The 12,529-nt window shown below is 44.4% G+C and overlaps 1 protein-coding gene across 11 annotated transcripts in view; it reads right to left on the reverse strand.

Annotated features, from left to right (window-relative positions):
• Nucleotides 1-12,529, reverse strand: part of TNIP1 (TNFAIP3 interacting protein 1) — a 75,973-nt gene that overhangs the window by 22,039 nt on the left and 41,405 nt on the right. For 9 of the 11 annotated variants that reach the window (XM_054975970.1, XM_054975969.1, XM_054975976.1 and 6 more), the window contains 2 exons: nt 2,322-2,528; nt 344-438 (listed from right to left, as the gene is read on the reverse strand). In XM_054975970.1, the coding sequence (XP_054831945.1) occupies nt 344-438; nt 2,322-2,528 (302 nt within the window). The remainder of the gene's footprint in view (nt 1-343; nt 439-2,321; nt 2,529-12,529) is intronic. The other 2 variants (XM_054975972.1, XM_054975979.1) reach the window with 1 other exon arrangement.

Raw genomic sequence — 12,529 nt, forward strand, 5'->3', positions numbered from 1 at the left:
TCATAAAAAACGCTTAAAAACCAGAATCATCACGACCCACTCGCGCATGGGAAACAATGGCATATGCAATGAGTGAGATAACCCACCAGAGTATCATTGGTAGGCTGTCCCATTAAGGACGTGTGGAAGTGGCCTAGATGGGTGGTAACCCAGGAGAAGGCCTTCTTGGTTGTGGCACCAGAGCTCAGGAAGTCTGTCCTCAGGGAAATTTGTCCCCTTCTGTTACTATATTCCAGCAGTGGATGAAGACTTTTCTTTTGGTTTCATTTGGCATACCTCCAGGGATCCCTCCTTCATGCCCCAAATTTTAAACATTTAACTTTCCCATCTAATATGCACCTACTTTAACTTTTCCGAAGCGTGGTTCCTTTGATCCAGTTCCTTCTCCAACTTTGCTCTCAGCTCTTCATTCTCATTCCGCAACTGCTCACATAATGCCTGTTTTTTTTTTTAAAAAGAAAGTAAACAGTGTATCATGGGAGGGAATTAGGTCCTCCATTTGCTGTGGAGTCTCTAGCAAGAAGTTACTCATTGCTTTATCCAAGCAGCCAAATTGGAACTGGTAGAGTCTGAATTTCTTAGGCCAGAGTTCTGCCTCATTCTAACATGCAAAATCAGAAGGAAAAGGAGAGCGGGGCTTATATATGATCTATTAAATTCATCAGCCACAGGGAACAAAGCATTTCTAAGAAAAAGGGTTGAGCGTTGCTATTAGGGAACAAAGGTTCAAGCAGTCTGTCCTCTTGTGTATCTGACTTACAGAAAGCACAATATATTTTCTCTTAAAACAAACAATTACCTAGCAGCCAGTCCTGAGGAACAGTCTTCTTCCTTACCCAGAGATTTCAGTGACTAGTTTTTGGCCTAAAGGAAAAAATGTTCTTGATGCTTTAGAAATTTGCCTCACCAAAGGAATGCATCATAACCTCCAGAACATTTCACATCCTTGTTAAAAGATGAAAAGAGACACCAGAGGAAAAAAAACTAATCAATTGTGGAGAGGCTGTGATCCAGCATTAGAGAGCCTGCTTTTATGCAAAAGGGCGCTAGTTTAGTCTCTGGCATCGCAGGTATGGGTAAGGGAGAGAGCTGCTGCTTGTAAGAACGAATAATACTCAACTAGCTCAACCAGGGATCTAACTTAGGAAAAAGCAGCTTCCTATGTTCCTATTAGTCCTCTTTGACACTAGATCTCATACTGGTGGTAAAACTGTTTCTTAAAGACATGTTGGCCCATTAGGGGAAAAAAAATCAGTTTAATACTTAATGTTAGGACCAAAATATTACAAAATAGTGTGTAAGCTTTCAAACTCTTCAACAGGCTGGATATTTACTCAAAAAAAAAAAAGTGTGCACATGTGCAGGGGGAAGTGTTTTATTGGCTTGACTGAAAAGCCCCAAGTCTATATAAGTCTTAAAATGAAAAATAGGAATGCGTTGCCTACACTTCATCTCCGATACAGAAAATATATTGTTTTTCTTTACTACTGCTCTGTCCCTTACAAGAGACCCAGGTGCTGGAGATTGCTCTGAATCACGCCTAGTTTTTATGTTCTCAAAGGGAAGTAGCCATTTTTGCTTCCGAGTAACCTTTGGTACAACTTGATATTTATTTTGCACTTAGTACTATCTAACCTAATTAACTCTGCAACTCTACTTTCAACACCATTTCAAGTGGGTCGTTTTGTTGGCCTACAGTAGATGAGCAAGAGCAAGTCCAGTAGTACCTTAAAGACCAGCAAATTATTTCCAGGATATGAGCTTTCAAGGGTCAAGCTCCCTTCATCAGATTTTTATCCTTTTTGCGTTGGCGTGTTACTACATGCATGGTGCTGTGGCAGTAAGGGCTTTGCACATGGAACAGAATTTCAGGTAACAGAGGTACTTCAAGGATGAGAGGGGCAATGGAATGATAACTGTCTATACACTCCAAAATCACAAAACTAGTGTTAACAGAGCAAGATGCAATGAGTTGTGATCTGGAATCCCCTGTCTAACACTGATCCAGCCATTTTAAAATTAAGAAGTGATGAAGGGAGTACTAGAGGGATATTAAAAACTCAAGAAAGGGAAGTTCAAATGTGATGGAATCTAACAGATGCAATGCTGTAGATGTGCAGAAATGTAAAAAAACCTCAGTGTGCACACAACTGTGATGGCATATATATATCAAACGTTTACAAGGATGACCCTTTTACTCATTTCTGCATTCTGCATCACATTGGTTATGATCCTTGTTAAAACTTAGCAGAGCAAGAAAAAAAAAGAAACAAAGGGAGCATTCAAAAAGATGAAGGAGGAATTGAACTGTGCACATATACCAGCAGCCCTCGGACCTGAAGAATAGATGTTCTCTGTTCATTCTTGTGCACCTTGGAGGACAGGCGGTTGAACTCCAGAGCCATCCGACCCAGGTGGGCAAAGAGCTGGTTTTTATCTGACTCCTCAGCAAAGAGGCTGAGTGTGCTCTCCAGGCGTTGAAGGTGGAGCATAAGATTGCTGTCCTCGTTATGAAATGGCTCTACGTCCTGCAAAAGAAAGCAGAAAAAGAGGAAGAACAGAAGACAGATCACATTAGAAAAGCAGCTTGACATCTTCCACGTCATTCATTCATGCCTTGAAAGAAACTCAATTTCTTATCCACTTTAGAATCTACCTGCTTCTCCTCAAACTATCACTACTCCCAGGTTTACAGATCAAATACTGAGGTCCCAGACAGTGTGCGTGTCATCACCATGTGTGTCTTTCTTTACACATTCTTTTCTAAATGGAGCTCAAGTGTTTTTCAAGTGCTACATTAACCCCATGTTCCCTATCTAGAGCAGGTAAACATTTCAGACACACAAATCATAAAATTATGCTTAAGCTCTTACTCATAGTATAGCTTGAGTCTTTAAATGGGCGTTAACTTGAGCTTTAATACTGAGATTAGTATTACTGATCATTTAGTCCCCTTTTCCTTCCCTCATTAGCACTGTCCTTTGTTCTTAGTATTCCTCAGTTCCAAAGTCACACTCGGTATCCTTTTTTTTATTTATTCCATTTGCACTTCTTGGTAAACGGACAGGGCCTGTACTACACTACTGGGTACTATCTGTTGGTGTAGATATATTCCTACTGGGAGTTTCTACATCTTTAATTTGTTCATGTCAAATTATTTATGCTTTGGTTTTGCAATATTGCATCTCTAAATTTGGATCTATGCTCATAGTGTACCAGCTGTTGACTGTGTTGACTTACACGTTCTAATTTGCCTTGAGTCTCATTGCAAAAGGTGGACTATAAATAACACAAATAAATACATATTCCACCTGAAGCGGTCTGAATAGCCCTGACTGATCTGAGCTTGTCAGAGCTTAGAAACTAAGCAGGGTCGGCCCTAATTATTAGAACTCGGATGGAAGACCACCCAGGAAGACGAGGGTTGCCATGCTGAGGAAGGCAATGGCAAACCACCTCTGCTCCTCTCTTGTAGCTTGCCTTGAAAACCCCATGATGCATCACCACAAGTTGGTTGTGACTTCACTGCACTATTGTTATTATTCCACTTGAATATAGCTCTGTTAGCTATTGACAGCGGATAAAGCACAGCAGCCGAGAGACTGAGCTACAAATCAGGAAACAATTCATCAGGAGGGTTTAGTTAAATTCCTCTCTTACTCATTCTCAGCATCTTATCTGCAATATAGGGATAATCAGGGCTTTTTTTCTGGGAAAAGAGGTGGTGGAACTCAGTAGGTTGACCTTGGAGAAAATGGTCACATGACTGGTGGCCCTGCCCCCTGATCTCCAGACAGAGGGACGTTTAGATTGCCCTCCGCATCGCTCAGCGGCGCGGAGGGTGATCTAAACTCCCCTTTGTCTGGAGATCAGGGGGCGGGGCCACCAGCCATGTGACCATTTTCAAGAGGTTCTGGAACTCTGTTCCATCACATTCCCCCTGAAAAAAAGCCCTGGGGATAATAATACTGACTCACCTTACAAGATAATAAGTGCAAGATATATAGTTCAACCATCCAAAAGCCCAATACAAATGTTAAGATTAACTATTGAAAAGGATTGCCACATGTTTGCTTTCAAGCCTGTACTAACACCTGAAGTGGTCTTGTTTTTCAGATTCCCATTGAACAGATTTGGGCTAAGCTTCTGACAGCCATTTGGGGATGCTGAAAAAGTTCTATATGACTCTCTCAGTACACAATAGTCAGGGATCCATTCAGGCTCGAACTTCCATCACTTTAGTTTCCCCACTGCCCTGTGCTAAGAAGAACCGTTTGCATATATTTTGGACTCTGTTTCAAATTATATTTTCAGCACCACTGGCAAGTAACAGAACATTTGAAGCAAAAAAAAATCTTTAATCTTTTAGCACTGAACTACAGGCTGGCTCCATACACTGATGGTTAAGTAACAGGATTTCCAGGGTAGAATGAAAAAGTTCCCTTCTTAATCCATCTGAGGGCCAAGCTACAAGTGACGAATGACACTTGAAGGGCAAGTGGATCGAGTGGAGAGCAAGTGAACAGGGAGAAATACACTTGCCGTTCAAGTGTCATTCGTCACTTGTAGCTTGGCCCTCAGAGGGATGCCCCAACCCAATGAAAAACCAACCCATAAAGCTTAATTTTGAAATAATGAATTTTACACTCTGGCACGCTCTTCTGGGTGAGGAGCTCATGAGAGCCATACTCTGTGGCTATCATTTCCACAGTGCTCACAGAAGGTGCTTCTGCAACACAGAACCAATCTTTCTTCATCCTTAATTGAACACCTTTTCCCTGCCCTCTAGAACACAACTCCCACTCTTCCACTCCAATATTTACCTTGGCAGCTGTATTAGCAATTTTCATCCCAAAGCATCGGGGTATAAAAGTTTTTGCTCACAGAGTTTCTCCAGATGAAATATATTACCTTCATAAGAAAGAACCCACAAGCATTCTGGTTCCTGACACACCTGCTCTTGGCATACAGACATATATCGCCACACCCTCTGATTTAAGTGCATGCAACCTTCTTTGCCTCTTGGTTTCACAGCACAGTTCTTGAGCAGCAAGCAGGCCTGGATTATGAAAGTTGATTTCTTGGTTGCCAGGGTGACTCCAACCCTTATACAGAGCTAAGAGTTCCAAGCAGGTAACAGCTATCACCCTGACTAGACGTAACTAGTATGTTCAGTACAGGCTGCATGCCAGCTAAAGGAGTCATCTCACATTCATGAGCAATCTCTGAAGGGGGAAGATGGGGAAGTACCACCTTTCACCCAAGACTTATGAGCTGATTCATCATCTCTTCCTCTCTGCAATCTGCCCCAATGAACTTGGTCCAGAAAAAAAATCCCCAGTCTTGCAAGAGGTTTTGTCCATCTCTCCCGGATCTTGCTGCTGACTCATTCATGGGCCTGGAGTGCATAAAAGCTGCCCTTATTACCTTATCTGTTTCCACTTCCAAAATAAGCCATTCCAAAGAAGACAACTGTACTCTGCACAGGTTCTAACTAGTCCTCAAACAGTCATCTTAACTTTTTCGACTGGACACTAAAACAAATGCTATATCCCTACCACAGGCAACACAGAAGACCAAAATAGGAAATAAGGCTGGCAGAAGAAACATTGTTATACTTTATAGTGCTTTTCAAATGCAGCCATCAAGATGGCTTTTCAGGGCCAAGTTGCGTGACATAAAACCCTCAGGGCCACCACAATGACTTTATATCACACATGTGCTGGGAGTTCTGAACTTCCCAGGCACGTAGGGCCCATATTCTGATCATTGCTGTGGCACATGTGGACTAGGGATTTCAGCCTCCTGTACTCATGCTGTTTACATGAACTGACACAACACAGGGGAGCAACTATTTGCTCTTTTGGGAAACACAAAGGAGCAAACAGCAGCTCCTAGAGGTCATTTCAGTTTGTGGAAAGGTTGAAGCCCCTTCTCCATGTGTATCATTGGTCATGATTGAAATATGGTCTCCGTGCACTTGGGAGGCACAGAACCCCAGCGCACAAAGTCACAGTGGTGACCATAAGGGGTTTGTATTGTGTAAATTGACTCTCCAAGTCACAACAGCCAGTGCTCTGGAAACTGCTGAAATTCCCACAGGAGACTGCTGAAATTCTCACAGGTTTTAAATTTGACCAATGTTATTTTGAAAATGAACTTACTACAGAAAAAGCAGCTTTTGAACAAACACCGAACAAACATCAGAACCCCATAAGTACCATTAGAAGCTTTTAAAAGTAATTCTGAACACTTCCAAAAAGGCAATTCCACTTGAGAGCAGCATCAGCTTGTCAATCTGTTTCTCTTTTTATCTTCCAGCCAGTATCTGGATTCAAGCTTCCATTGCCCTCTTGTTAAACTCCTCTAAAGTTTCTACACTTCCCTTGAATTTTCATATTCACTTTCATAGACCACACAATGCCTACATTGATGGAATCCAGCAGTTCTTTAAGTATTGGTTGGTTTCTAACAGTGCTTCCTGCTCACCAAACCTGGGGTTTCTTTCACCTCAGGACGTTCAGTATATCTGAAGAATAATTCCCAAGCTCTGAGAATAAGGTTGTAACTTAAAAAATCATTGAGAGTGTTACCAGCTGTAAGAAATTGGACAGCTCATGGCAGACGGAGAAATTTTTAGGGTACTGTACATTTTTTGTATCATCAAAGCCATTAATAGAACCTTGAGATGTGAAACATCACATCTACTGTTAGCAGAAACACAACTAGTAAAGTGTTGCTGCCTGTGGTTTAAGAACCATCCAGTCTAACCAAAGCATAATTTGCCAAGTTCTGTGGCAAGAGTCACCATGACTGACACAACACTGATTTAGCGGGGAAGGTGGGGTGGCAAGACTCCTTACCTACTTCAACCTCAGCCAGCAGGGTGAAAAACAGCTTGCTAAACTTCTGACAGTACAACACCCTTTAAGGAAAATGCTCTCACACAGGTTCCTAAACGTACAAGTTTAATACTTTGGTTCAGGCTCTTGTCTGTGCAGGCCTGTTTTGTGAAAAAAAGTCTCTTGGCCTGCTAACTGGATACACCTGTGTTGATCAGTTCTCTGGAGAAATGTCCTTGAGAAACTTGGAGCCTGGTAGCTGAAGTCATCTGCGATCTGTACTCCCCATAGTTTCTCATGCTGTAGTGCCTATTAAGTTGCTGAGCCCTGAATGGTTCCTTGGTTTGGTCGGCTGACCACCTCAAACCTCAAGAAGTCTCACTGTCTCTAGGCAAAGTTCAAAACCTTTACCTTCCAGCCGTTATTATCTACCATTATGCGAGAAGAGGATCTTCTCAGCTCCAAGCCACTCTATCAGCATGCCTAGAGCTGGCTGGCATGGATGGACTCTTTGCTAATGCCTTGGTGAGAACAAACGGCCTTGGAACCTAGTCAGAGAAATGTTAGATAGCCAGCCTGCGGTATTTTACTTAGAGTGTATTTAGAATAGCAAAGTCTTATTTGTTTTGGTGCCCTGCCTAACTGTCTTTGAAGAGCGATTCCAGCTTTGCATACACTCCTATGTTCATTCTTTAATAAACTACAATAATATATTTTACGTGCCTGTCTCCAGAGTTACTTGCCAAAGGTATACACGCACACAGAGCGGACCTGAGGCTGAAGAGCCTCACAAGCATAGACCAGAACCTTTGGGGTACTCCTAGGGGTCCTGAAGAGGCTGTGCCTCAGCATTCAGGAAACCATATTGCTTCTCTGATAAATACAAGGCTATTTGCCTCACCTTGTTCTCTCAATGTTCCACACCTACCCCAAATCTCAAAATGGAGATGTTTTATTTTCTGTAACTGTTGTTACCTTTAACCTCTTTCTCTTGCCTCCACTCATGCATGAATTGACTTAAAAGGAAAACATGAATTTACTTGTTTTGGCACAAATAAACAATAATTGAATTAGGACTCCTCCTTTCTCTGCATGATAGTCCAAGAGAAGGCAAAGCCCATACTGAGCAGATGGTACATTTGCTGAGAAATAAAGGTTTGGCCTTTGCTATGAATTGTCTGTATTTATTTTACCTTTAGGGAGTGTCCTGTGCTCTGTGGGCTGGCCATGCTTGGGCTCCTCTGGAGTAAGGCCTCTGGATTGCCCAGCTAGGGTTGGGAGTAGGGGTGTGCAATTCAGTATTCTGATTAGGTTAAAAATACCGAATCAGGGCTGTTTCACTTTTTTCAGTATTACCGTAACTTTTTCTGAATACCGAAAAATTTCAGTAATACTGAAACAGAGATTACCGAAACGATTTGGCCATTGTTTTCAATGAGAAAACCTTCTCCTGGCTTTCCGGGGGTCTGGGGGGGGAGCATTTTCTGTCCAAATCACACCAAACTTGGTGGGGACCTTCTCCTAACTCTTCTCTAACTACCCTCCAAGTTTCAGAAAGATTGGACTTTGGGGGGGCCATGTTATGCCCCCCCAAACAAGGTGCCCCCATCCTCCTACACTCTCCATGGTTCTCTATGGGGAAAAACAAGTCATCTTTCTAGGTGGCTTGGGGTGGCATTTTGCAAGTTTAATGCAAACAATTTTTAGGGGACTTACTCCCACCTGTCCTCCCACCCTCCACCAAGTTTCAGGGAGATTCCACTTTAGAAGGTGCCCCTATCCACCTCCACTCCACTATTCCCTATGGGGGAAATAAGAGAGGCTTGTCTGGCTAGGGGTGGCATTTTGCATGCAAAATGCCCCCAAACTTCAGAGGACCTCCTCCTACCTGTCCTCCCTCCCTCCACCAAGTGAGAAAATATTTTTTTAAAAACTTTATTCAGTGTCTGTTCGTGTTTTATTCTTTGTTGTGCAGTTGGTTCCCATCATAGGGAACAATGGGGCTGGCTGGCCAGCCATCTCTGTAGGTGGTGGGGGAATTTGGGGGAGGGTGTCTGTGGTTCAGATGCTCTTTCACAGGGACAAGCTTGCACTCAGGAGTGTGCCCACCATTATGGCACCCCTGGGCTGTGCATAATTGCCCTGGGAAAGAGAGTTTAAAAGTTCCCATCACAGGGAACAATGCGGGATGGCTGGCCAGCCTGCTCCTGGGGTAGTGGCCGGTGTGGGAATGTTGGGGAGGGTGTCTTTGGGTCAGTGTGGGGCTGTGGGGGGTGGATTTAAAAGGGGGACTGTGCCTGTGGCCATAGATGCCACATTCTGTGGGTTCCTGCTGTGGGAGATTTTGCCATAACATGAATCAATAGAAAGTGGCTGACCACAGGACAGGGGAGGTTAAGTTTTGGGGAGTGTGTGTGTGGTATTTGGCAGTTTGGGTGCAGGTTGTTTGTGGCTGTGGCCATTGGCAGCCCCAATCCCATGTGTTTCTGAGGTGTGGAAGTCTTCCCCACAGTAGAAAGACAAAGTGGTGTGGCAGGAGAACCACCTTTGGGGGGGCATAAAATGGCCCCCCAAAGTGAGATCAGCTTGGGCCTTGGTGGAGGGAGGGAGGACAGGTGGGAGATGGGCCCCTGAAGTTTGGGAGCATTTTGCATGCAAAATGCCACCCCTAGCCAGACAAGCCTCTCTTATTTCCCCCATAGCGAATAGTGGAGTGGAGGTGGATAGGGGCACCTTCTTTGGGAGGCCATAAAATGGCCCCCCAAAGTGGAATCTCCCTGAAACTTGGTGGAGGGTGGGAGGACAGGCGGGATCAGGTCCCCTGAAAGTTGGTTGCATTTTGCTTGCAAAATGCCACCCCAAGCCACCTAGAAAGGTGACTTGCTTTTCCCCATAGAGAACCATGGAGAGTTTAGGAGGATGGGGGCACCTTGTTTGGGGGGGCATAACATGGCCCCCAAAGTCCAATCTTTCTGAAACTTGGGGGGTAATTATAGAAGAGTTAGGAGAAGGTCTCCACCAAGTTTGGTGTGATTTGGACAGAAAATGCCCTCCCCCCAGACTCCCGGAAAGCCGGGAGAAGGTTTTCTCATTGAAAACAATGGCCGAATCAAGCCGAAACGCGAATACCGAATTGGCTTGCTGTTTCGGTATTCCCTGAATACCGAAACAGTTTCCTGATTCAGTTAAAACCAAATCAGGTTTAACAAAACAGGCAGGCCTTGTACACCCCTAGTTGGGAGCAGGAACTTGGAACTAAAGGCAGGGAGCTGGAGTTTGGAGCACAGGACTTACACGGAGTTGCCAGGTCCCCTTAACCTCCCAGTGGGAGGAGGGGACCCTGCATTCACCTTCAGTTCATTCTTTGTATATGCACTTCTGAACCTGTGCGATGACATCACTTCTAAAAAGTGAGATCGTCATGCAGGCCCAGAAGCATGCACGCTCTTCACACTGGACTGATTTCGGTCCCAAACAGGACTGACTCTGCTCGTTTGGGGTCCAAATCAGCCTGGAGTGAAGCACAGGAGCACTCCCAATGCAACGTGATAATGTCACTAGTGACATCATCAGACCGTCCAAGGAGCACACCCTGGAGGCGTGTTCCCATTTTCCTCCCACCGGCCTGGTGAGTGGTGGTGAGGGGTGGCAGGTGGGAGCAGGGGATTCCCCGCCCCCACCAAGGGAATGGCAACCCTAGGCTTATACCAAGTAGAGTGGTTGATCCAGCAATGAAGCCCTCTCAAGTCTCAGCCTAAATAGGCCGAATAATGATCTGGCTGAGCTGCATTTGCTGGCAGGTGCTGAGGCTCCTGTGACTGAGCTGTGCCTTGGCCAGAATCCTGCAAAGCAGCACTACTCTTAGAGATCTGTTCCGGATCCAGGCTGGGATTGTGTGCTGCCAGTCTAGCACTTCACTTCCTGTGTTCTATTTTAGCCCAGGCCTTTCACTGATGCTGCTCTTGTAGAGTGGGACCAGAGGGGCTACAGGCCTTGTTTAATTGTTCTGGCTGTAAGAGGTCTAGTGGTTATCTCTGAAGCCAATGGCAAGGTCTCCTTAGCAAGCTCCGGCAGGGTGGCCTCTGGTTCTACTGGAGCATGGTCAGCAGGTGCCACTCCAGTGTCAGGCCTTCCTTGATCCTGCTGGTCCTCCTGATTCCCTGTCTTGGCTCCTCAGGCTCTTTCTTCCTCTGAGCTGGGCTGGCCAGAGGGGATCATGACAGGGAGAAGATTTTTTTTCTCCTTATGGTTAGCACAGGAACTGTATTTGGGAACATATTAATTTCTTCCTCTGCCATAAGCCTGAAGGATAATTTAAAGCCAGAAGACTGAGGCAGAGCCTCTACTGATGAATTATGCACCCACAGACTGAGGTATCAATGGTTTGGGTAGGGGGGAGAAATGAGTGATCTGTTTTGTTGCTGATTTTTAGAATTTTGGGGATAAGTGGGTAAATATTTCTTCGACATCTGCTTATTTATATGTCGAAGAAATGAGAAGAAAACTAACTTTGGAGGTATCTCTAATTCTTGCCAAACCTCAGTTTGTTGCCCATAGAACTAGAAAAGATCAGCAGTTCTCCACTTCATTCAGAACCCTAAAGATGGCGAAATCTTCAGACAGCACCGAGAGGCAGAGAAGCACATGTGACTAGTGCCAAGAACCGGTGATGCTTCTGGCAAGGGCTGAAGGATCCTGATCCACTTTGTTCAAAGAGATAAAGGTTTTACTGGAATGTTCAAGGCCACTTCGCCATTCAGGGTTTTTACAGCCCCTTTCCTCGGGGATGTCTCAGCATTTCGTCTGATGCATGTGGTGCTCTCTGCCACCACACCAGCTGATTGCTCAGGCTTGTGAGAAACCTGTGCCCTAGCTTAGGACAAGGAAGTAGCCAGCCAACACAAACAGCTTTGCATATATGAGCCAAAAAAAACCCTGTCAACAGCAGCATTTGCAGTGTACTCTTTTCACAGCTCAATCGGGCAGTTCCCACCAGCTTGTTCTGGGAAAGACATTTTGTGGCACGTGCGTGGTTATGGCTTCTCTGGCTGGCAGCACACCAACAACAAGCAAACCTAGCTGGTGGCCTAGCTACAGACTAAGGAAACTTCAACAGAAAGCTGTATGTGATGCTCAAGCACAGGAAAGAGCTTCTAGTTCCTTTTAAAAAAATAACCTGAAGTAGCACGAGGAAGACAGGGGCACTTCTTTCTTACTTTTTTTTGTTGCTGCTAAAATTCCCTAACTGCCACCCTGAACAGCTTTTTACACCACAAGTGCAAGTACTCATATTTTTTGTCCTGTGAGGAAAAAAGCATGGCAGTTTTGATAGGAAGAAGAGCGAATAAAGAGAGAAAGAAGCGGGCCCTGTCACAAAAACTTCTGATCCAGCCTGCAGCTATGGATTTGAAAGGGGGGGAAAGGGGAAACATTTCAGAAATTGGACATCACCTGCAGCTTTTCCACCAACTGAATTTTATTTATTATTTATTTAAAATACTTATTAGCCCCCTTCCTCCAAAGGTGCTCAAGGTGGCCCATAAAGGAAAATATTTATTTTCTATACTGCTTCTCTACCATGTTTAGTGCTCAAGGTGGTTCACAACATGTACATACAATACAAAGAACATAAATATATAAAAAACAACAGCTAAAACCAGCATTAAAACTCTTAAAACACAATACAA

The sequence above is a fragment of the Eublepharis macularius genome, chromosome 4, assembly GCF_028583425.1.
Source record: "Eublepharis macularius isolate TG4126 chromosome 4, MPM_Emac_v1.0, whole genome shotgun sequence".
NCBI classification, from domain to species: domain Eukaryota; kingdom Metazoa; phylum Chordata; class Lepidosauria; order Squamata; family Eublepharidae; genus Eublepharis; species Eublepharis macularius.